Consider the following 26,551-nt stretch of genomic DNA (forward strand, 5'->3'; position numbering starts at 1 on the left):
ACACACACACACACACACACACACACACACACACACACACACACACACACACACACACACACACACACGCGCACGCACGCACGCACGCACGCACGCGCGCGCACACACACATATACAGTACACATACACTTACAACATGTTTTCGTATAGCTGGCCATCGATTTCGATGATGGCGTTGCTCCGCTTGAAATTGTGGGGTGTTGTCGTTGCATTTGAGTGTTGTGTGTAGACCAATGTACAAGGCCATGTCTGCCACATGAGGGGCAGATGTGATCTGCACATGAACACGTTGTTTTCTCCTCCCTATGGCCCGCTCCTGGAGGTGAGCGATGCCCTGTGGCTGACAGACAGACAGACAGACAGACAGACAGACAGACAGACAGACAGACAGACAGACAGACAGACAGACAGAGATCAAGGGCCATTAAGGAAGGCTATATAAGGCTTTAGGCGGAGGATGGAGTGTACCTAATTCATATTACTACAATTATACATTACCTTGAAAAGAGTGGCAGAGAAGTGGGAATTGGATAAATGCTTGGAGAATGGCTTAGAAGATTTTGACAACAATAAAGAGGGACAATACATCTTGGATAATAAGGTGTCATTGACTCTGACCAATACATACACATTTATTCCGCTGTGCGTGCGTGCGTGATTTATGCCTGCACATGTGCCTGTGTGTGTCTTCCTGCGCGTCTACTGCAGACTGTCCTATCAGCCATGACCTTTATCAAATGAAAGGAGATGCAAATATTCTGCTTCCTTTGGAGCCATTACACTCAACACACAGCCACTTGTAAAGAGGGAGCAGGGTTTGGTCTACCCTATTGAGAATAGCTGTCAGTCTTCTCTCTCCCATTTCGATTGGCAATCAGAAGGCCGTTCTCACTCCCTATGGACTGATAAACATCAGTCTCAATTCGGCCTCTTTTATTACAGTGCTGATCATTCTGCAAGAGAATAATAATGAATCATCATAATGAATCTCATTTCTCTAGTCTTCTTAGTTACAAACTTCTTTCTTTCATTACATACAGTAGCTGTCAAGGTCAATGGGCTGTCCACTCTCCTTCACATCATTTATATTTTCTTTATTGAGATGGACAGCATAGGAAAGATGAGAGGAAGACAGTGTGGGGGAGGTGCAGAAAGAGAGCCGTGTCCAGACCTATTCACTATTATGTGACTCTGGAGCTGAGTGTCTCAATCGCTCCACAATCAACCACATCTTGTTCACCTCTCACCTCTTTCTCTGTCTCCAGGAATCTACAAATAAAGTGATTTATCACAATGACAACTGGGAGGGCTGCATTTGTGACTTGATTGCTACAGCAGGTGTCATATAGCCACTTGGTGTGCAAACATCTCCGCTGTACCATGTTGGAATAGCATCCTTTTTGCATAGTGGAGAAATTAAACAAAGCTTTTAACTTTGGGGTTAAGAGTTAATGGGTTCATAGCTCCACCATCATCAGTTAAGGTGACTCTCCACCAAACAGACTAGTTCAGACTAGTTCAGACTATTTCAGACTGCAACAGACTGGTATTCGGTTGTCAAAGGTTGGCATTTAGTCTGTCAGCCGACGTGCCCATTGATGTGCTAACGCATTATAACGTTCAGTCTAGCCTGCCAGCGTTGCCAGGTCTGCTTATTATAAGCGACTTTGGGCTTGTTTCCCTCCAGCGTTTTTTCTTCACTGACGTCCAGTGGTGTAAAGTAACTAGTACATTTACTCAAGTACTGTACTTAAGTACAATTTTGAGGTACTTTTACTTTACTGGAGTATTTCCAATGGTCTATACTTTTACTCCACAACAATTATTTGACATTTTTAGTTACTATAGTTACTTTGCAGATATAAATCATTATAAAACATACATTAACTACTTTAGCCCTATTTTATACCTATAGGCTATTTGAAAATAGCAGATCTACAAGCTCACAACGTGTTGCGATGCGACGCGTTCTAAGCTTGTAGATCTGCTATTTTCAAACATTTGAGTACTTCTACTTTTGGTACTTTAAGTACATTTTGATACCAATACTTTAGTACTTTTACTCAAGTAAATGTTGAATTCCGGACTTTTACTTGTAACAGACTCAGAGTACATCTATTGCATTGATACTTTTACTTAAGTAAAACCTTTGAGTACTTTTTCCACCACTGCTGACGTGTACACGAAACCGTTTTTGAAAACGGTTATTCGAATAATCAAAAATAAATACATTAATTAATTTATTGAAATTAACACCCAGAAAATAGCCAAAACCAAGCACATTTCGATCTATAAGGCCAAATCTCATTTGAAAAAAAAATATTAAGAGTATATGAAAGCCAATTAAAATGTTTATACTATTGGAATCTTACACACCTGCTCCCAATAAATTATATCACCACAGCGCAAGAGTAGGTCAAATCAATCAATCTCTCTCTCTGGGAGCGACAACGAGAAACAATAAATGTAGGTTTTCATAGACATGGTCGCTTGTTTCTCTCACAGAATCTGGCGACACCGAGAGCCCTCGCTCTGTGTTGTTGTCACACTTCTTCTCTGCTACATGGCTACTCCCAGTCGGGCCAAGACTGAACATGTTCGGTCGGCCCGGAGTCGGCCGATTAGGTTACGGCGGAGTCGGCGGACCTCTTGGCGTCGGTCACGCGTCGGTCACGGACGCCCCTAACCGACTGAACGACGCTTCCCGACGCCACGTCGGGCCAGAATCGGTGCGGTGGAAAGCTGCCTTTAATGATGATTTAATGATTGCAATGAGCAGTTTGGTGTTTTGGGAGGCAACCAATGTTTTTTTTAGACAATCTTGTTTCGTCTCAATTCTCTGTGGGACTCTGCAATGCGTCATATTTCACAAGAAGAGTATTAACACACAAATAATAGTTTTGATCAGTGAACATGATATTGTGTCCCTCAACCTCTCACTTCCACTGCAAAACTTCCACTTCATGAGATCATTGTATGTTGTTCCATTAGAGCCATGCTGTTGACAGCATTGATCTGTGACACATACTTGTGTTCAATGTCACTTTGATTTCCGCTTGTTGTACATCACTAACCACTGAACAGATACACACTGAAAGATGAGCTGATGGATAGATAGATCAGATGGATGAGTTGATAAACAGATGCTATATGGACTGATAGATTGAGTGGATGAATGGTTGAACAGATTGATGGATGGAGAGATACAGTAGGTAGGTGGATGAAAGAGGGATTGATCATGGGACAGTCACAGATTGATGGATAGATGGATGAACGGATGGACAGATGATAGATGAGTTGAAAGATGTGTTGGGGGGGTGAGTGTGTGTGGATGGATGGAACGCAGTGGACATATTGACAGAATGGATCAAGGGATAGACAGATGTAATGGACAGATCTATTGTGGAATGACCTCATGACCGGATGAATGGACAAATAGATCAACGGACAGACAAACAAACAGCATAACGAATATAAACAGTAGTACTGGGCATGGCAGGTTTCTATACATGTAAATGTTTTTCCCAGCACTTATAGTCAAGGCCTTGACAAGAATTGCCGACCACCTTGACTGAAGGTAAAACAGATACAATGAATAATTGTATTTCGTTGGACCAAACTGTCACCTGAATTTCAAAGTTGGATACAATGATTAACAGAGACATCTCAGGCCAAAAAGTGTCACTGCAATAGTAGTGGTCAGTGTTATTGAACACAGCAGCAATGCCCTAAGAGGACTGACTGTGGGTAGCTACTGGGACGTACAGTAAGTCGGGGCTTGATCAACCCCGGCTGGGTCACCTGGGCAAGGGTGTATGTTGTTGCGAGACCCGAAACACCCTATGACCCCAGGCTATAACACTGATGATACGTCCCAGTTGCATCCATGTGATGTTTTCTTTATATATAAACAAATATGAGATAGGTACATTTGCTTATCAATATGCAGAAGTTCCAGAAGTGTGCAGGTAATGTGCATATACACAATCTAATCAATAGCAGCAATGTCACAGTCGAATGTGCAAAGGAGTCAAAATATACATAGAATGATAATTGAAAGTAGAATGTACCCGTCTCCAGTTTCATTCTGAATGAGGACATTTCCTTCTCTGTTTATATTCTACTGTTAGAGAAAATCTGGAATAATTCATCCTCAAAAAGTCAGACATATTGAGCCTCGCCATTGATTTCTGCTCAACTCAGGAGTTTGTCCAATCTGTTGCTTTTTGTTTGCTGTAAAGGTCATGATGTCACATTTCCCCTTTTAAACTGAGTGTGTCATAGAGATATACAGAATCAGAGAGAAAGGAGAGAAGCAGATAATATCCTGTGCAGTCTCATACGTAGAGAAACGGTATAGATAAAAGAGACAGGTTGATAGAGAGAGATGCAGTGAAGTGGAGAGAGGAAGGGATGGTGGGAAGAGAGAGAGGCAGATGAGAGGAATAACATACAGAAGGAAAACAAAACCTCTCAGAGTAACATTGAGGGCAAAAACATTCAAAAACACCTATATTTTTCCCCACTGAAGGTGGCTATTATCCCATCACACATCACATCACATTTTCCCTCATATTCTTCCAGAAATATTCATAACCACAATCTCAAAATGCTGTTTGGGAGTTTTGTAGTTATTATAATGTTTTTCTATTTTAGGTTTAAGCCATAAGAATAATTGGAATAACAAGTGTGCAGGGAATAGCTAGATATGTTATAGCTCTTCAGACTGTGAGTTGGATGATATGGGGATCAACAGGGAAGGATGAAGAAGGGGAACCAAACCTCCACTTGGAGATACAATACAGTGCATTATGGTGTTTCTCAGCCAGCAGGTAGGGAACCAAGAGTGGTTAACAAAATGTTCTGATGGGGTGTGGATGTTTTTTGCTTTTGTTTGTTTGTTTGTTTGTTTGTTGCACAATGAGTTCTCATATTATGGATATGAAAAACAGAGAACTGGGTCCCATAATGTGCAAAATGAGTTGAAAACCTTTACGAGAACACACTCAGACCTCCTCAGTTGTTCCTTACTTAGATTAACTCTTTGTGTTCAAATGATGCTTTGTATGGTCCTGTTAATATGAACCTTCCAGCAATATTTAAAAAAAGATTATCAGTCATCATGAGGGGATTATTAAGGCTAGGCAATTTTCAATCTGATGACGGTTATTTCCGTGTCAACCTGTTGTCTACAGAGTTTCACTTTCAGTAGTCGTTTTATGGTGGGTGGTTTCTACACCAAATGTCTCATATAGATAAAGCACTATTCTCCTCCTTACAGTTTTTCTTTTTTTTTACCCTAGTTCCAGATGTATTGCATTGCCATACAGATTTGTGAGTGCACATACACACAAATGGGATAGCATATTGGATGAATGTATGTTCTCAATGAGGGAATATATCTCTATCAAGACTATTAGCACTTAGTTGCCATTAACTGAAGTTCACAAACAACTTCTGCAATAACTAATTCATTAACACATTCATTAATAACGTCATTCATTCACTTGGCACTTAACAATTCCACACGTGCGCATGTAAAGGTCAACATGTCCTAAGCATTGGTTCGGCTTTGTTTGATATATTTGGAGGGTTGTTCATGTTGTTTGTGGCAAAAGTCAGAGCTAATTACCAGCTGTGGCTCAAGGTGTGTGTGTGTGTGTGTGTGTGTGTGTGTGTGTGTGTGTGTGTGTGTGTGTGTGTGTGTGTGTGTGTGTGTGTGTGTGTGTGTGTGTGTGTGTGTGTGTGTGTGTGTGTGTGTGTGTGTGTGTGTAAATCTTGTTGGAAATGGGCGTAGCCAACGACTGAGTCTGAGAACTCGTGGGAATAGTATCAACGAGTTCTCAGACTCAGTTGTTGGCTTCATCAGTAAGTGTATAGAAGATGTTGTACCACGAAAGACAGTAAGGACCTTTCCAAACCAGATATACAGACTTCAGAGGGCGAACCAGAAGCACAGAGCCCCCCTCTGCCTCCCTCCTTAATGAGCTGAACACCTTCTTCGCCCGGTTCGAGACAGACAGACAGCACCAACGCCAGACCACCACACAGCCCTCACTCACTTGGATGAGAGAGGGAGTAATAACAAATACGTGCAGATGCTGTTTGTGGACTTCAGCTCAGCCTTCAACACAATAGTCCCTGCAAGACTCGACATGAAGCTCAAAACATAATTACCGCCTCCGGCCATTCCGGCCTCACCCCCTACAGGCATAATCTAGAAATCTAGAATCAGAGAATCTCATGTGTTGAAATGTGGGAATGGTGAGCAGCAATAATTGCAGCAGCAGTGTTTGCAATCTGAGCTGCAGTATACTGTAGGTGGAGTGAGGCTATGACCAAGTGCATTTCACAGGAGACCACTTTTTACTGTACAAAGGGTGAGTTGGATGTGTGTTGCAGTGAGAAGACTCACACGTTGAGCAACGGAACACGAGTTGACAGCCTGAACTAGCTTGCAGGCGCTCCATTCACTGCACGCATACATGTACAGACATACTTGTCATAGCAACTCCCTGGGTATACCTGCACTGATGTACATGCTGATAAATTGTTGACCTGGTATCTTTTACACCACCCCTCTCCTTTGCTGACAGAGCAGCCACCATGAAGAAAACAATACATAAAGCCGTTTCACTGCCTCTACCTCTTTTTGGAGCACAGGAAGAATGATGCCACATAAGGCAGAGAGAGAGAGAGAAAGAGGGAGAGAGAGGGAGAGAGATAGAGAGAGAGAGAGAGAGAGAGAGAGAGAGAGAGAGAGAGAGTTTAATGTTACTGCGTCATCTATAGTGCTTACTATGGTGCTTCCCTGTCTTCTATGGTGCTTCCTATGGTGCTTCTCTGTCTTCTGTGGTGCTAACTATAGTGCTTACTATGGTGCTTCCCTTTCCATGGATGACAGGCTTACCTTTCATAGTGCTTACCTGTCTTCTATGGTGACTTAAATAGCGTTCTGACATACTCAAAGGTGATGTTTTGGTGAATAATAGGAAGATTTCTTTTTAAAGTAAAGTATCTTATTTTAACACTTTAGCTTTTTATCATGTGCTGGCCTTCACCTGAAGCTGCTGAGGACAATCCCAGACCGGCATATGGTGAAGTTCCTAATGGAGATGCTGTCCAACCGCAGCTTCATCCTTCGGACCAGTGATGGCCAGCGAAGCAGACTGAGAAGATTGAGGAACGGGGTGCCACAGGGGTCTGTCTTCTCACCACTGCTGTTTAACGTCTATATCCACGACCTCCCGGAGATAACATCCAGACAATATGGTTACGCGGATGACCTGGCCATCATGCTGCGTCAACCAACATGGTCAGCGGTGGAACAGGGTCTCAACCAGGACATGGGCGTCTTGGCTGCCTACCTGCGCAAGTGGCGTCTGCAGCTCAGTACTGGGAAAACTATGTCGGCCGCATACCACCTGTGCTACAGAGAGGCAAAAAGGGAACTATCGGTGTCCGTCGACAACAAACGTCTGGAGCACCAACTAGCCCCCAAGTACCTCTGTGTTCGGCTGGACAGGACGCTGTCCTATAAACAACACCTGGAAGAAGTGAGAGCCAAAGTGACAGCAAGGGTCTCGCTTATCCACCGCCTCGCTGGTACGAATATCCACACAAGCCCTGGTGTTCTCTGCTGCACATGTGAAGAAGATTGATCCTGTCATTAACAATGCCCTTCGGATCATAACTGGTTGCCTGAAGCCCACCCCTGTGTCCTACCTGCCAGTCCTAGCGGGAATTGCCCCGGCCGGCCTCCGAAGAGAGGCCGCTACCCTTGCACTTGCAAGGAAAGCCCAAGAACATGATTGGCATATCCTGCACGAAACAACAACTAAGGCAGCGCCCCCAAGCAGACTCAAGTCCCGTCACCCCTACAACAGGACAGCACAAGAGATGCTTGGTTCCATCCCTGAAGACCTATCTACAAGGGCATGGCTAGCAACTTCCTGGAAGCAGGAATGGGAGTCGGCTGAGCTCACACGTCTGCACCATCACATCCAAGACCCGGGAGATGGAGTCGAAGGAGAACATCTACCACGCCGGCATTGGACCCAACTGAACCGCCTCCGTACTGGGGTTGGTCGCTTCAAATCGTCCATGAAGGAGTGGGGCCTGGCAGACAGCGCAGTATGCGAGTGTGGCGAGCCTGAGCAGACTGCCGACCACATAATCACCACCTGTCCTCTGTACAGAGTCAGACCTCCTTCAGAGGCTGGCCTCTTCCAAGTGGGACCAGAGACGAGAGTGTGGCTTTGTGACACTGAGCTGGACATATGACGACGATACACGAAAGAAGACCTGTCGTCTATGGTGCTTACTATGGTGCTTACCTGTCATCTATGGTGCTTGCCTGTCATCTATGGTGCTTACTATGGTGCTTACCTGTGTTCTAGACCAGGGCCAGCAGTTCACAACCAACACTAGTAATTACAATGTAACTGTCCCTCCATCGAACCAACCCCCTGGGAAATGGGACCTAAACAGCCAATGGGTCGCTCCGGGTAATGGAAATTATTTAATTTGGAAACATACAGTAGCTCTTTGCAAGTTGTTTTAGCAGGTGACACGCGGCAGAATGATATTCAATGTACATTTTAAATATTCCAGAATCGAGACATTTTGGACACAATTGGCTGAATGCGCACATTCAAGAAAAAGTAGGTGAAGTTGGCTCTAAAATGAGTTGTCAATTAACACAAAATTGGCACCAAATGGCTTACGAATGGTGGACGTTTTAAGGTCCTAGTGACATCATCACCTGTATAACAAGAAGGTCTAAAAGCCCAGTTAACGTTCTAGAGTCCTGCTCCACACCCAAGTGGAAATTGGCCAAAGGTTGCCAATTAGATTTTAAGAAATCTGTGTGCAATTGGAAATTTTGGTCAATAGTGCTACTAGAGGAAAAACCTCTTTGTCAGCAAAATCAGTAGGACCCATCCTCTTGGGTTCATGAAGGTGAACATAAAATATTATGGCAATCCAGTCACCAGTTTCCGAGATACGTTGTTTGAGACCAAAGTGGTGAATATAGACAGACCAACCGACTGACCAGGCCACCGATAGAGCTCCGCTGCTAGCAGGGCTAAAAAGCATTGGGTGGAAACAAAGTTACAGACTCCCTCTCTTTGCATTTGCATTGTTTATCTGCAGCTTCATGGGAAAACAGCTACACAAAATGACAATGACATTTTCAGGAAAGGTGGACACACCTGATTAAATTGGGGGCAATTGGGTCACGGTCATATGAAGTCAAAATCTTTTTTGGCCATAAGAGATAGTTAAATTTAAGTGGTAAAAAAACGTCTTTCTATATTCGTGTTGTAATAAAAAGTCTACAACAAATTGCAAACCGAACTACAATGAAGGGTAAAATAATAATAATCTAATTTCCGGCAGGAAATAGCATAGGGCTAACTGTGCCAACCTTTGACCAGGAATTACATAAGTTCCGCTCTGTTTTTCTAACCTTGGGATGATTAAACTCTGTGTGTGTGTGTGTGTGTGTGTGTGTGTGTGTGTGTGTGTGTGTGTGTGTGTGTGTGTGTGTGTGTGTGTGTGTGTGTGTGTGTGTGTGTGTGTGTGTGTGTGTGTGTGTGTGTGTGTGTGTGTGTGTGTGTGTGTGTGTGTGTGTGTGGAGGCCGGGGGGGGGGGTTTAAGGAGCGAGAGAGGGAGTTATGCAATACACTATTGATGGCCTGCTTTAGAGGATTGTATCCATTCTCCAGTGAATGATGAGGAAAGAGATCCATGTGTGTTTATGGGAGTCATGCACCAAAAATAGCAGATCTACAAGCTCACAATGCATCGTGAGTGTTGTGAGCTTCTTACAGATCTGCTATTTTTGGTTTGCAACAACGGTGTGCAAACAAGTATAACGGGCCCTTGAACCTCACTCACGCACGCACGCACGCACGCACGCACGCACGCACGCACGCACGCACGCACGCACGCACGCACGCACGCACGCACGCACGCACGCACGCACGCACGCACGCACGCACGCACGCACGCACGCACGCACGCACGCACGCACGCATGCACGCACGCACGCACGCACGCACGCACGCACACACACACACACACACACACTGTACAATCCAATTTGGACACTCCAGTTTGACGGTGATGGTATGAAATCGATGGATATATAGTGGAACGGTCATGATGATAGTATAAAGTGAAAGATGGTTTCTCACACACACACACACACACACACACACACACACACACACACACACACACACACACACACACACACACACACACACACACACACACACATACTGTACAATCCTATTTTGACACTCCAGTTTGACGGTGATGTTATGGAATCGATGGATATAGTGGACCGGACATGATGATAGTAGAAAGTGAAAGATCGTTTGTCATAACTTGCATCATCAGTTAACTGGCTTGTGCTGGTCAAGGCACAAACTGCCCCTTGGGCAGCCTGTTTAATTGGAGCAAAGCAACAGTACAGAGGTTTGAAAACGCGATGTGATCAAACCAATTGTACTGGAAGTCAGTTATGTTGAATAACTGTTTTTTTATAGGCCATAATTTAGTGAGACAGCAGAAAACTGAGAATGAACTAGCAGTTCCAAGGCGAGCAGAAGTATGGCTCTGGGGGATCAGTATCTTAACCACTGGTATCAAAAACCACCGTGAACCATTTATTATTGGTTCAGATCATTGTTGATGTACCAGTTGAGATAATTACCTCTGTACTCTTAACTTAATCTTTAACTTAATCTTATCTATATACTGTATGTGTTCTTTATTTTTATTTTCTTACTTCTTTACATTCACGTTGTCTTGACTCAGCCAATATATACTGTAAGATTTTGTTAAAAACATAAACAATAATCCTTCCTTGGTCCTTAGTCTATCTGAAACTCTCCCTATTGTTTTAGAACAAGAATAGTAATAAAATATAACAAGAGATTAATAAGTAATTTCTAGCCAGATCCCTATTCCAGGACTGGAGCACTGAAAAAATAATAATAATGTTGAATAAAAACAGGTGTACTAAAATCTCCTTACTTCCTGGATGGATATATTTTTTCATAAACCGAAAGAAGAATCACGGCACATTTGTTTTTAACACTACGATCATTTTAACTTGAAGTCGTTCATTTCTTTTCATTTGGACTTGACATGACAGACTCCATGAAAGATGGACTTAACATGATCAGTTGATGTGATTTTACCACAATTAGAGGTTTGGGGTGCACATCTAGAGCGATGTTTCCCAACCCCGGCAATCAGACCTTTTTTGGGCCGCGAGGATATGCTAGGTGTGCCGTGTAAAATTTCGAATGAAAAAGAAAGAAATCAACCCCCTCCCCCCAGAACAATAGATGCGTCGTGGGCTGCTGCTGCCTTAAGCCATTGCTCAGACAAAATCTACAAACATTTGCATTATCTCAAGTCAAGTGGCTCGCTCATTACCGACAAGCAATTGGTAGCGGACTGTTTTAACAGTTTCTTTACCACAGTTGCAATCCAGTTGGTAAGCAAACTCCCCCAGCATTCAGGTCTCTGTGGCCCTGACCACATCCAAGCTCACTATGAGAAACTAGGGGCTAAAAAAGATTCCGTCTCATTCAAACCTGTAATGACTAATGATGTGCAAAACAAACTCCTCGCCCTACAGCCAAACAAGGCCACCGGCCTTGACAACATCCCCACCAGATTCCTCAGAGACGCAGCGGTCTCCATTGCCCCATAGTAGCCCACATTACAAACTTATCCATCAGTCAGTGTCACGTCCCACAAGAATTCAAGTTGGCAAGAGTAATCCCTCTATATAAAAAAGGAAGCAAACTAGATCCTGGCAACTATAGGCCTGTTTCCATCCTTTGTTCCATCTCAAAAGTTATAGAGCGATTAATCCAAGAACAAATCAACAGCTACCTCGTGAGCGTAAACTGTTGTTTGAATTCCAACCAGTCTTCAGAACATCCCACTCCACTGACACATGCCTACTGTATTTGACCGACTACATCAAACGTGAGGTAGACTCGGGCAAATACTGCGGCATGGTCATGCTGGACCTCCAAAAGGCGTTTGACACTGTAAACCACTCAATTCTACTTGATAAGCTGAGGGCGATTGGTTTTGATTGCACATCACTAAATTGGATGAGATCTTACTTGGAGGGTAGAGAGCAAGTGGTTGACATCAACGGAACCATGTCCTCATCCCTCCCGGTGAGCTGCGGGATTCCTCAAGGCAGCATTCTAGGGCCGTTACTGTTCCTACTATACATTAACGACATGAATGCTGCCTGTAACTGCAAACTGTTCCTGTTCGCTGATGACTCGGCACTCCTGATCTCGGGTGAGGACAAGTTGCAAGTTGAGGAAGCTTCTGAACTCTCAAAAATCCGTACCTGGCTTACCGATAACAAACTGTCACTACACCTTGGGAAAACTTAATCCATTCTCTTTGGGACCAAACATTCCCTCAGTAAGATGAAGGTAAATGACTTCAAGGTCAAAGTCGATGACACAATCATCTCTAGCAAAGAAGAGATTACCTATTTGGGATGTATTCTTGACAAATACCTGACAGGTGAAAGCATGGCAACAAAGGTGGTCAAAAGAATAAACCAGAGAACCAGATTTATGGGCAGAGTTTCCTCTTTTGTCAACCCTCAGGCCCTCAGGACATTCTCCTTCTACAGCACGGCCACCAAGGTATGGAATAGTCTAACCCCATCCCTCAAAAAATGCAGTTCGCTGGGCTCATTTAAAACAGGGGTGCCTAAAGACTCATCTTTCTGGAGGCCATAAGAGGAGGTAGTACCAGTTTCCTGGTAGACAGACGACCCCCCTCCCCTTTTTTTGTTTATATTTTTTATTTTTCATGCTTTTCTTTGTACATAGTGGTATTTTTTCTCTGTATTTTTATGTTGATTTTTGAACTGTTTGGTTGCTACTATATATGTCTATGAAATTAATTCAAGGACCCCAACAGAAACAAGTCCGCAAGGACTTTTTTGGTCAGACCTTTTTGCGAACGCGGAAGGAGGCGCGGCGAAGCCGCGCCTCCGACCAAGTGGAGCTTACTATGTAACCGTGCTCGGGTTGTGTGTGTGTGTCTGTGGCTCTGTGTGCATGCACTGTGCACTCTGGCCCCCAGAGGGCGCCAGAGTGCAGGAATTTAGACAATGCTCTGATTAAAATGCACAACAGCCTGCAAAACACACACACACACACACACACACACACACACACACACACACACACACACACACACACACACACACACACAGTCAATGTTCTCTCCCCATCACGGTGAAATAACACGGATTACAAGTCCGTAAATACACAATATTTTCGAGCTGCGTTCGCTTCCAGCGTTCGTGCGTCTTACTTGTAGACAAAAGTATTATAAATATTTTACATTCTTTTGCCTAATACAAATTTCAATCAGACAATCAATCAATCGTCCGTCGCGGACACACATCCAGTGAATCGACCCTCGCACATACAAATGCAAATGTGTGGCTTTGTCTTCATGGGGCCATCACCCGTACTCGCCTGGCAGGTACTCAGGGGTGAAAGTGGGTCGGAACGGGCCGATACGGCGGACCTGAACGTCGTACCGGCGAAGAGGGGCTGTCCTGTCCCAAAGCCCATGTTATAACCTGCCATGATGAATGTCCAACAATAAAACACTACATAAGTGTTAGATTTCTTATAAAGTGCTTCTAAATCGCTCCAGGGTGTTAGTGTGAACGTAATCCGTGTAATTTGTGGTGTTTAATTACTCCACGGCTGCGGCGACGTTGGCTGACTGGGGTAACCAAAAGTCTCGCCCCAAAGCACGCTACCCCCATTTGTTTTCGCGGACCAGCGGTTCTTGTATTTGTTTTACTGAGGATAAGGTTAGAAATACGTTTAGGATCAAAACAAGCTCAAGTTTCACACTATTGTGGCCTAATTCTTTCTTTTATTTTTACAAATCTTTTTTTTAAGTATTTTTCTAAAAAAGGACTGAAGTTTCAAACAAAGACACTGTCTCTTTCCTTTTTTTTCTTTTTAAAGTTATTTGTTGAGTGAGTGCTGTCATAAATGTTTGAATGTTGTGTTTTTAGAAGTATATTGGGTTTATTACAAAGAAGTTTTACTCTGGTAAGGTGAAATCAGACTCCTCCAGTCAGCAGTGCACTGAACCAAGTTTATATATTTGTAGGCCAAAGAAATTTTTTAATGTTTCTTTATTACATCTTGTGTACATGAGAGTAAATATTTAGCAGCAATAAATGTGTAGCCTGCCATATATATATATATATATATATATATATGGGGTAATAATAATAATAATAATAGTAATAATAACAATATGATTGTACAAGGTGCTACTGTATGTTACCCCTATATACAATAGTTTAGTTTGTTGGAGATCCATGGTTTTCCCTGCACACATGAATAAAAATGCTATGTGACTGCTGGATACTTGGTGGCCAGACCCTGTCAGATGCATAAGACCCTTTGGAACATGCAGCAGTTAATTAGTGACATGGCCTCAGGGACTTTTGTACTCTTTCTGCTCTCTTTGTATAAAAGACAGGGAGGGAGACGGGAGCCAATGCTGTTGGAGAGAGAGAGAGAGAGAGAGAGAGAGAGAGAGAGAGAGAGAGAGAGAGAGAGAGAGAGAGAGAGAGAGAGAGAGAGAGAGAGAGAGAGAGAGAGAGAGAGAGAGAGAGAGAGAGAGAGAGAGAGAGAGAGAGAGAGAGAGAGAGAGAGAGAGAGAGAGAGAGAGAGAGAGAGAGAGAATTGAATTGTGTGTGTGGGATTGTGTGTACAGTATTTTAACATGTGTGTGTGCACTTGTGTGTGCCAGTGTGTGTAATGTGCGTATTTTTGCTATTATTTTGTGACATCATTGTGTGATGTATAAAAAAGGTCTTAAATGGTTAAATGGACATTTGTCTCTCCATGTGCATGTAGGAACACATACAAACACCAAGAACACCAAGAGCAACTTATTATGGCAGAATTAAGTAAAGGATAAAAGAAAAAGAACAGAAGAGAGTGAGGGAGGGAGAGATAAAGGTGAGGCAGAGCAGAGGAGAAGGAAGGAGACTTAAAAGCCTTATTCATATTTCAGAGTACAGCGGTACTGCTATTTTCTGCAAACGACACTGTCATTTAATGGAGCATAAATTAGCAATAGTTGGGAGAAGATTCAAGACATTCAAGAAACTTTATGTGTCACATACTCATACAGTACTTGTAAGTGCAATGAAATGTTGATTCTGTAGACCAAACTGTGCTACAAGTAATGTCCAACATATATTGTACAGATATAGATAGATATCTATATCTGTATAAGATATAATACAAGTAAGTTAATACAAATAAGAAATAATAATATTTTATGCAAATAAGGTACTAGTAGTAACAAGTAGTAATAAAGTGTAGTGTAAAACTAATTGTGCAAAAACAGCATCAGTATGACATTGGTGTAGTAAATAATCTTAGACTAGGGTGTAATATATAACAAAAATGTATAGCAATCCCTGGGTTACTGATGTAAGATAAATAGCTATATATGTTGCACCCAAACATAATAATACAGAGGAAATTTCTAATTACACCATACTCCATTTAAAATTGCACTTTCCCTGGATTACTATGCTGCTTTCAAAAGAGAAACAAATACAGAAACATAGAATATACATAATATAAATGGATGAATAAATTAATACCAAAGATATACAGACTATAGATTCATGCATCAGAAAGATAAATATGGACGACGGAAGTGTCGGGTGGAAGGATGCAGGGAAAAGCGTGTTGTGAGGATAATGTGGTCATGCTAAACAGAGTTTTGAACATGAGTGTGGTCTTTCAATTACATAAGTCCCTTGTGTAATATGCATGAAAACTGTGCATACCAATTTTGAGAATCTGCATATGTGTGTCTGATAACATATGTATATATGCGAGTGAATGTGTTTGTTTGTGTGTCTGGTAGTAGACGTATACATTTGCATGAATTTGTGGATATCATTTTTGTATGTCTAACAGTACTTAAATTATTAATGAATGTGTGAGCACATGCACTTCCATGAAACAGCACTTGAAACGGGCGAGTAGAGGTCACAAATATCTGTTTAGCCTCATCATGGCAGTTTAAAGGCGCACTATCACGATTTTCTATTCATCTCTAGCCTATACTCAGGGCTAATGTTCCATTAGCAACCATAACACTGAACAGTCTTCTTTGTGTTGCTGACAACGAAGTTGTGGTGATTTCACTGGGGTTTAACCACATGAACCCTAGCATCCCTATTGTGGGCATGTCGTAATAGGCGAAAATAGACATTTGGCAGACATAGACAAACATTTGGCTAAAATTCTACAAAAATGGCAGATCAAACTATGTTATCAATCATACCCAGTCAGAATGGAATATGACTAATCTGAATGATACATTTGTATCACTCAAATGCATCATGGGAATTGAAGGAACACAGACAAAGGCCAAAACAGACTGTGGGGAATTTCCTCTGTCAATATGAATTGTATTGGGGTGCCTGATGGCTCAGCCAGAGTGCCCAGACCATGCTCCTAGTGAGTGTAGGGTTAGATTCTGACCTCTGTGTTGTCTGCCATGTCTCTACTCTTTCTACCCTTTGTTTCCTGTCTCTCTATGATCTATCTGAAATAAAGAAAAATATTAAATACATCTTAAAAAGAAAATCGGACAATAACAAGTTATTGCAATGCATTATACACATCAAATGAATGATAATATCCCGTTCACAAGCATACATAATAAATGCACAATAAAAACACAGGAGACAAGTTATTGGAGTTTATTAAATTGACAAAGAGATTTCACAGGGATATCTGTCACTGTGAGGGTAGGCAAGGTTATATTAAATGCGAAGGATACATAGATAGGTTTCCTTCCAATTCATAGCATGTCCCTTCAACAAAGGAACCTACCCTCACAAAATCTCTGACAGCACAATGCGAGGGCAAATTATGGTGCTATTTAAAAGTGAATTACTCAAACACTTGGTCAACAAAATGATGACACTTTTATAGGCTGACCTCTCCAGATTTTAAAAGAGCTATATGATTCAGTGATTATTTATTTTTATACTAGACAGCCCACTCCTCCTGACTTTCTTTCTTTTTCTCTGTACTTTGACAGACTGCTGGAGAAAGCTGACTGTGTAAGGGAGCCGCATGGACCAGCAACTAGTAACCATCCCCTTGCTGGGCTGGAATCAATAAGGCTCTGGAGGTCCTGGAGGGGTGAGTGTTTTAACCGCCTCCGCTGTCGAAGGGCACCAGGTAAGGATTTTAGTCTAGGTACAGAAACACTGTAACACCCTTCCTGTTTGATTTTCACAAATACAAGTCACTAAAACACAGTGAAAGGTCCTTTCAGCTTGTAAAACTCTATGAGAGTATTGGGTGTTCCTGTGGATCTCAAGAATATAGGTTAGAGGAAAAACAAGTTGGCTGATGCAATTAATTTGCAATTACTGTGGAAGTATAACTGCATACAGTCTGTATACACTGCATAATGTATAGGCAGGCACAAGAGATTATGGTAAATTAATTGGATTATCATCCCCAGGGGGAACCTTGGGGATAAAATGAAGTTTTAGCTCTACCTCCTGAACTTTGATATGAGTGGCATTGCTGAAAAAAACATAATTTGTTGTTCAGCCACATTTCCTTTGTGGTAAAAATTGGTTAACAGTTGTAAACAACAGTATTGGGAAACAAACTGGGGTACACACTGATGCCCCTTGGCATTCTCTTTTTGTCTCGCTTAAGAGAGGTTGGGGTGGGCATAGTGATACGAGAGGTCTATCAAACTAACTGAAAATATCAACGCTTAACTTCTTTTCCCCCAGAATTACTGGGGTCAAATAGTGTTCCCATCTTGTCTTGGGGCTGTTTGGAGTTGACATGGCCAATTTCACACATGTAACGCTCACCTGGTCTGAAATATTGTGTGTGTTTGGAGTGGGGTGGTGGCGGGGGGTGGAGATCCTGATGACTGTAGACAGGATTCGCACGACTGACAGTAAAAGACAACTACAAAAACACTAGCAAAAACCATGATACTGTAATGCTGCTATGAACATTTTCCTCTAAGGGATCAAACGTATCTTTTTAGTTTGCGAGAGAGAGAGTTGGTTATAACGTGATCATACACACTGCCATTCACTGTCCTTAGCCTTAGCTGACTCTAATCATTGCGTGTAGGCTATTCAGTCAAAGCTGAATGTTCCGTGATTACTACACCAGTGACGCTTACTGTTTCAGAACCTTGGACAGCTTCAGTACCATGGATAGCGCCGTTGTTAGAGGGCTAAGTGCAATTTCCTACCAAATCAAGAAGACACAGAAAATTATGAAACCATGTAGGTTATTTTTGTTTTCATCTACATACTTTACTCCACCTTGCCATTATAGGATATGTTGTTTAGAAGAGCAAGAGAAAAAGGCCCCAAAAAACGCAAACACGCACGCATGCACGCACGCACACGCACACACACACACACACACACACACACACACACACACACACACACACACACACACACACACACACACACACACTCCACTACATTTCAGAGGCAAATATTGTGCTTTTACTCCACTACAATTAATTGAAAACGTTTGTTACTAGTTGCTTTGCAGAAATAAATTATTATATTGTAAAACATACATTAACCACTTCAGCCCTATTTTATACATAGGCTATTTGAAAATAGCCGATCTGCAAGCTCACAGTTTCGGACAAGGAGGTTTTGTTAATGTACATCCTTGTTTAACTTGCTGTATTTGTTCTTTTATTGATTCACATGTTTTTGTTTACAATCTTTTATTTGATTTGTTTGATTTTTCTATATTGACCCTTGTGTGAGTTTTGAACCAAAGAGCATGGAAGCTGCCTACTGCTCTCGACCCTAGTTTTGATCGTCTAAAATGAAGAAATTACTAACAAATGACAAAACAGGTATGACATGTAACGCCATTATTAAGGCTAAAACAAAACATCTCTCTGTTTTGTTCTCAATGAAAGAGTACAAATATTCCAACAAATGGTTTTAAACAATAACCTAAATCTCCAAGATGTTGTTTTTAGTAGTTAGTTTTATTCTATTGAGTTACTGGCAAGAATTTATATTTTTGTTTGACATCTTTACTTTGATGGTTGTTTAAAATGTTATATTGAGCCCTGCTTGAGTTTTGAACCTATGACCATCGGACTATAAACCTCTGGTTTATCGATTGAGCCACACTGGCATAGAATAAGGAAGTGAGAAAAAAAAAGTTAACCTTTTAGAATTTAGATGGTGGGTGAAAGCTTTCCCAACAGTGGTCTTACCACCTCCCACTTCAACCACAAATATGCAGTGGTGTAAAGAAACTAAGTACATTTACTCAAGTTTTGTACTTAAGTACAATTTTGAGGTATTTTTACTTTACTGGAGTGTTTCCAAATTTCAATACTTTTACTTCTACTCCACTACATTTCAGAGGCAAATATGGTACTTTTACTCCACCACAGCTCACAATAGCTGGTAGATCTGCTATTTTCAAACATTTTAGTACTTTTACTTTTGGTACTTTAAGTATATTCTGATGCCAATACTTTTGTACTTTTACTCAAGTAACATTTTGAACACAGGCCTTTTACTTGTAACAGAGTATTTTTATATTGTGGTATTGCTACTTTTACTTAAGTAATGTACTTCTTCCACCACTGCAAATATGACCTAAAACATGGCAATGGTGTGTAAGGCCTGTTGTTGGCCCAAGAGGAAAGGTGAGGTTTCACAATCTGAAGGTTGTGGGTTTAAACGATTGTAGTGGAACCACACTTTTGTCCTTTTTACGGCCGAAGAGCATGGAAGCTGCCCACTGCTCTCACTGCTATAGTTTTGATCATCTAAAATGAGTGACCCCGAATCCTATTAAAAGCCAAAAGGTCAATAATGTATATAGGGCTGAAGTGGTTAATATGTTTTGTAATAATAATCAAAATCTACAAAGTAACTAGTAACTAAAGTTTTCAAATAAATGTAGTGGAGTAAAAGTACAATATTTGGATCTGAGATGTAGTGGAGTAGAAGTAAAAGTATTCAAAATGTTACTAAAGTATAGTACTTAAGTAAATGTACTTAGTTACTTTCCACCACTGCATTTATACCAAGCTCATGGAAGCAATGTCATTGGGCATCCAGGTGTCAATCAATTCTAGTCAACATAGCAGGTTCTGACAGGGGGTGGGACTAAAAAAAAGCAGGAAGTAAGACAGTGAGAGAGTGAGAGAAACAGGTGAAAACAGAGATATTTATAAATCCAATAATCTGGTAAATGAAGAGCTAGGGATTAATATCAGTGTGGATATATCAGCATGTTTGTGTGTTTGGAGCTGGGTTTTCACTCAGTATTTCTACCATAACCAGCTGACAATAACAACAAGCTGGGGTCTGGCTCTAGAGTTCATGCCATCCATATCAAGGTCTCTTTTCTTCAGCCGGCCAGGGCTCGAATCTGACCAGAGGCTCTTTGCTGCATAACAGACTCATTCCTAGACTCTTGTCTTTTTCTCCTTTTCTCTACTCACTGTCAATGTCAAACAGAAAATGACAAGAAGAAAATATTCAAAAAGGAATTCTGGCGTTGTCTTCTGTCATCCTTTTTGCCCTCCTCCAGCACCTTGTGTCGATTGCCTATTTTCAGCGAAGAGATTTGGTGTACACAGAAATACTCTATTACTCACAGATCTAGAATAGAGCCCTGGAGGACCCCGGTCAACCAAGTATATTATATATACTCTATACCCAATTACGCTTTACAATTTCAACCAGAATGAGGAAGAAATGTGGAAAAAAACTAATTCTAATTATCTTGTGTAACAATCAATTCAACTTCTATAGCAAAGCAAATGCATCAGACTACAAAAGATGAGACCTGTATTTAAAATTATTTAATAAATAAATGCAATTAGCATGCAATAAAACAATGGGCTTTTGAACATAACTGTGTATGAAAACAAATAGGCCTAAATCTTCAACCTAGACCATTTGCCCTCTGACTGATTCAGTAGCACACAATAGGCTATGCCGGTTACAGGTTAGGCCTTTAGTATGTGAAGGTCTTAAATATTTGATGTAAGACCTTCCAATATATAAAAGTTAAAGTAATAAATTTAGATCAAGGAACTTATCCTATGTGTGTTAGTTAGTGTTGGCATCAGTTCGACTCAGGCCAGGCGTGACTGATTACATCAGCCATAACACCATTACTTAACTTAAAACACATAGATTATGCTAAATTATACATAGATTTAATTTTACTGTACTATTATAATGGATTGTTCCTTCCGGGTGAAATGAACACCCTGTTATTGTGGTGCAACCCTATATTACCCTAATTACAGTAACGGTTTCAAATCAATGCCAATGTTGGCCTTTTCTCAGGAAGATGCTGTGGAACTTAATGTTACTGTCAACGGACTTTGTAGAATATTTAGTTTTAGGGATATTTTTATTCAGAAATGCAAAGGTATTAAAAACTTTTCCAATAGTCTTTAATTAAGAATATGTTTTATATTAAATAAAATGTTTTAATAAACAGACTAATCTGAATATATTTAATGTATTGGATGCAATAGATGCCTCTATATTACTGTGTGCTTCATTTTCATGCTCCCCAAGGCTGTGGTTTACAATGCAATGGGACCCTCTAGTGGCTTTTTGCAGCATTACCAGCTGAACCAGCTAGTGAAACCTAAATATTTTTATCCCTAATATTCACATAAAGAATGCAGATGCAACAACAAAGAAACAGACACATCCTGAGTTTTCTTTGCATGTTTATTTTTTAAAACATTTCTTTCTTACAAAAAAAAAAAAAAAAAAGGTCCAAGTTGTTCGGAAGCCAAGCCCTCAACCCCTATATTCCCCAGCCTGCTAGCTTGACTAAGCGACCAGGAAAAGAAAAATAAGTCATTGTATGGACAATGGATAATATACCATGTACAGCAATGCATAGTGGTCTACCGAAAACACCTCCATTAATACCTAACCTCTAATGAGGCTACAATTCACCAAATGGTTGCCCCAATGAGGTTAATTTCATCAGTAAATTTCAACCAATGACTCTTGTGGTTTATACAGGCCTAGGACGGGGTTTCAGCTTGCCTAAAGTCAGTCACGGCGTTAGCAGTACAGCCGATTGATATAACACAAGATGGGCTTGGGTTGCGTTTAGCCTCTTGTTCAGACACCGTATGATTCGGCCGTCTACCTGAGCTCCCACCTGGAACACCGCCCCGATATAAACCAATCAGATACAGCATAAGTGCAAAATTGGAGGCACTGACACACAAACTGTGCTACCTGTGTTTCGCTTCATTCACCATAAAGAGATCTTCACCAACATTCCCTCCTCAACCCTGCTCCATCAAACCGTTCTTGGGTTTACATTTTTATTTTTGGTGTTTTAGTCAATCTACATTGGAATTACTTGGATCTCGAGCCACCTGGTTAACTGGGGATAGAGAGGAGTGGTGATTTGATCAATTTGGCTAAAAGCAGTCCATCACATATTCCCATAACACGAGTCCTTTTGAGTTTAATGGGAAGGTCCATTCTAAAGAATTTTCCATGTTCTCAGGTCCTTTCTCCCTCGTTCACCATTCAGCTAACTGTGGGCAAACCACAGGGCAGACTTGTGTGCCAGTAACCAGCAGTGGTAAAGACAGCATTGAGAGTAGAGGATATCTGTATGTGCGCTAGCTAGAAGACAGAGCCTGTACAGAGTGTGAACCAGCGTTGTGTGTCCGTTCCTCACTTCTGCCGAGCGAGCGTCCGGGCTACAAACAGGAGTCCCAGTGCAGCTGCAGGTCCGTGCCGTCCAGAAAATCGGCAGAGAAGACGCTGGGCGGAGTGTGAGGTGCTAACGGGGCCAGGCTTGTGCCCCCGTCTCCTCCTCCTGTGCCTCCTCGACCTTCTGGGCCTCCCCCGCTGGCGCTCCCCGCCATCGAGATATCCAACCAGTCCATGCTGTCCAAGTTGGGGTCACCGAAGTCCAGGCCTGTGGCGTGGGCGGAGGAGAAGCCCAGTTCCGAGGTGTCCATGGGGGTGGATTGGTGGTCGAGGATGCTGGGCGTACTCAGCATCTGGCTGTGCAGATCGTCCATCAACGTCAGGCCTCCCCCCTGCTCCATGCCCAGCAGTGGGGCACCCGTGGCGCTTTCCAGGAAGTCCTCCAGCCGCACGCTTCCCGCGCAGCAAAGGTCTCCCGTCGGGGCTTGCCGCCGGGGAGAGGTGGCGATCAGGGAGGCGGAGGGAGGTGTAGAAGGAGAGAGGTGGAGGGGAGATGGAGGCGAGGATGGGGAGGGCGGATCAGAGTGGAGGTGGGCGAGAGACGGGTCTGGGTTGGCCCTGAAGCCACAGATTTCTGCAGCAAAAAAAAGAAAAGACAACATCAACACAGTGATCATTGCATGATAGTATTTATATGGCTATGTACTCATACATGTTTGTACTTTGCTGTCATTGTTAGGGGTTAAACTTAAACTCACCTTAATCTATACACAGTAAAATGCTCATTTGTACACTATCAGAGTTAAATTGACAATGATGATTTTACTCTTGGATAACCTTTGATTTACTTGTGATGTGTGAACTTCAATCTACATGTAATGTGTGAATTACTTTAGGAATATGCTGGTATACATGATGGATCATTACCTCCACTCTTTAAGAGAATGTCAAACAGATCATCCATCTGCTCGCTGCTCAGACCGTTCTCCTGGAAAGACAGAACACCACAATGGCAAATAGCTGCATTACTAACCAGGCTCACACCAATACATAACACACCAATTCATGCTTATTACAATACACAGCATACACCCAGAAATGAAAACAACAAATGAACAATGTCAAAATGCAGAAAAGTTGGGATTATCTGTTAACACATTGATTGCCAAGATCAAGTATACTTGTTCTTTCAAATCCATCACTTGATTGCCAAGATCAAGTATACTTGTTCTTTAAAAAAAAAAAAAAAAAATCATTTTTTTTTTTTATATGATATGATTTTTCGAAGATCTAGATTCCTATCCACTTCCTTGTTAACTTAAAACTTAAAAATTCTGTATCTCGGCGTCCTGAGTACTTTTTTTTTCTCAATGAAAAAACCCTGGCAATAAACTGCAAAAAATCTGAAATAATTCTGGCAGTCAATGTGTTAAAGAGCTCTCCCAATCAACAAAACCCAACACATCCACACTGCCGAGGCCATTTAGCAGACATGCACCGCATCCAATCAACACTGACCAAACAGCACCAATACTTCAGCATTTAATATCATGTCTTTTTCAACACAGGAGCAGGGCTGCACAATTAGCTGTGTATACATTTTTATTATCTCTGTCAGGAGATCATGCTTGTTGTTTAAAAGTAGGCAATAGGGCCTGATACATAAAGTGGGCCTGATGCATAGTACAATGATTTAATAAATGTGCAGTCCTGCCCATTAATACCTGGAACGCATCTGTGTCACTTTAAGATTTATTTGGCTACTCAAAAATAGCAGATCTGAGCTTGTAGATCTGCTATTTTTGAAAAATCGTGAAAAAATCTTTTTAAATCTTTTTTTCAGAATTTTTTTTAGGATTTAGAATTTTTTAGACGTGGCCTCAGGTCTTAATGGGTTAAAGAACTATCATGCATGAGCCTGTGAGACGGACCAAGAAACTGTCAGATGGTGAGAAAAGAGCAAAGCACTGAGGACGAGGTGTTTTTCAGGACATACTTTGGGGCGCTGAGTGGAAAAAGATGAGGTGGGTTTGGGAGAGGGAGGGGTGAACAGTGTGTGTCGGTCATAAGGTGGACACACATCCTCCCTCTGCGAGGATGGAGTGATGAAATGAGGAAGGAGGGGTAGGGAAAGGAGAAGAGAGAATCAACGATAGTTTACAGTGTTGAGGAAATGACTGGAAAGTTGGGGTACACCGATACCATTTTCTTGACAGGATACTTTTTGTCTTTTTCTTTTAACAATTGCAATTTATTTTGTCATTTTAGATTTAGCTGAGCAGAATGTCCCTCCTTGAAATAAACGTATCCTAAAATCATACTGCCAAATCTTTCCTTATGGCCACTCAGTGTTTGCACAGACCGTGCCCAGCAGTTGCTGGACAACCAAATAGGCAATGACAATGCGCAACTGGAGAGTGAAGTTTAATTTATACTCACTAATTAATACTATATCGTACTAGGGTGTCGCTTAGATTGTAGATCTGTTCGTAAACTTGTTGATTATTATGTAAATGTACTCAAATCTCACAGGAACAAAATAATGATTTGGGAGTCCGATCTATACGTGGTCATATATGGTGGTGTTGCTTGCTGAAAAGCTTAGACTAACATTAACTGCTAAAATCCCAGTCACCATAGCACCGTCCTCAGCAATCTCTGCAGCTGACATGGAGCAACATTCTGCTGCTACATTTATGCTATGCACGACGTTCAAGTGTTTCATCAAATTTGTGTTGAATACTGTATGCATTGCACACCATTAGCATCAAGCCTATTAAAATGGAGCAACACTCTTGATCTCTTTGTTTTTAACCTACGCGAGTTTAACCTTTGAGTTTCAGTAACCCTAACCTTATCGTTATCAGTGCACCCCTCCTGAAAAGTGAAGGTGAAATGGGGGGAGGCTGACTGTTAGGATGTAATGAGGAGGTGGGTGTTCATCCGTTACCTTGAGAGAGGAGATTATGGCGCTTTGGCTTTCAGAATCTGACGCATCGTCAGAGAAAGGCAGCAGACTGGGCGGAGCAGAGATCGACAGGCTGGGTTCTGGCACACCATTGGTGTCCAAGTGTAGACCTGCTTTCTGAACCTGAGTGAGGGGACAGAAATATGAAACATAAAAAAAAAGATTGCAAAAGACTGTATGTCAAATATGATCTGGCAATTATATTTCAGATAACGTTTGTATCAAAATGTATCAGCCCCCCCCCCTCCTCCTCTTCCTTGTCCTGGGTTGAGTGTGTGTGAGCTGTGTCTTATTTGATCTCTTTTGTTTTTTGTCTTGGGTTGATACTGTTTATCTTTTCTTATTATAATTATAATGTTTTTTTACTCTTAATTTACTCTTTACTTATGTTGTTTGAGTCAGAAAATTGCAGACCTCTTTGTTATATTGGTCTTGACTACATGCTGTCTTTTCTGTTTGCTTGAAAATGTAATAAAGAGATTTGTAAAAAAAACAAAAAGCAGTTTTAACACATTGACTGCCAATCGCGTAGACCTACGCGAAGTGGTCTTTTTTTTTTAAAGTTCACATTGCACTTTTTTTCACTTCCGGTACGACACATTTCATTGTAGCACCACCGGAAACGGAATTATCCGGGTTCCGGTTTTTCCGATCGTATCCGCTTCCTGTCTAAAACGAAACCTAAAAGTCGATTATCTCGGTTGTTGTTTTTCTCATCTCTGATCGCTGTTTAGCATTCACCGCTGTAG

General features: G+C 41.6%; 2 protein-coding genes across 5 annotated transcripts in view; one reads left to right on the plus strand and one right to left on the minus strand.

Moving 5' to 3' along the window:
- LOC308104573 (arf-GAP with dual PH domain-containing protein 1-like) overlaps positions 1-26,551 on the plus strand; it is a 296,968-nt gene that overhangs the window by 75,112 nt on the left and 195,305 nt on the right. The window lies entirely within an intron of this gene.
- mrtfab (myocardin related transcription factor Ab) overlaps positions 21,863-26,551 on the minus strand; it is a 57,320-nt gene continuing 52,631 nt past the window's right edge. For 3 of the 4 annotated variants that reach the window (XM_080456377.1, XM_080456379.1, XM_080456376.1), the window contains 4 exons: positions 25,785-25,925; positions 24,831-24,923; positions 23,762-23,822; positions 21,863-23,468 (listed from right to left, as the gene is read on the minus strand). In XM_080456377.1, coding sequence (XP_080312503.1) covers positions 22,882-23,468; positions 23,762-23,822; positions 24,831-24,923; positions 25,785-25,925 — 882 coding nt within the window. In that variant the 3' untranslated portion in view covers positions 21,863-22,881. The remainder of the gene's footprint in view (positions 23,469-23,761; positions 23,823-24,830; positions 24,924-25,784; positions 25,926-26,551) is intronic. The other variant, XM_080456378.1, reaches the window with a different exon arrangement.

Source organism: Gymnoscopelus braueri (assembly GCF_963280865.1).
Source record: "Gymnoscopelus braueri genome assembly, chromosome: 17".
Classification (NCBI taxonomy): Eukaryota; Metazoa; Chordata; class Actinopteri; order Myctophiformes; family Myctophidae; genus Gymnoscopelus; species Gymnoscopelus braueri.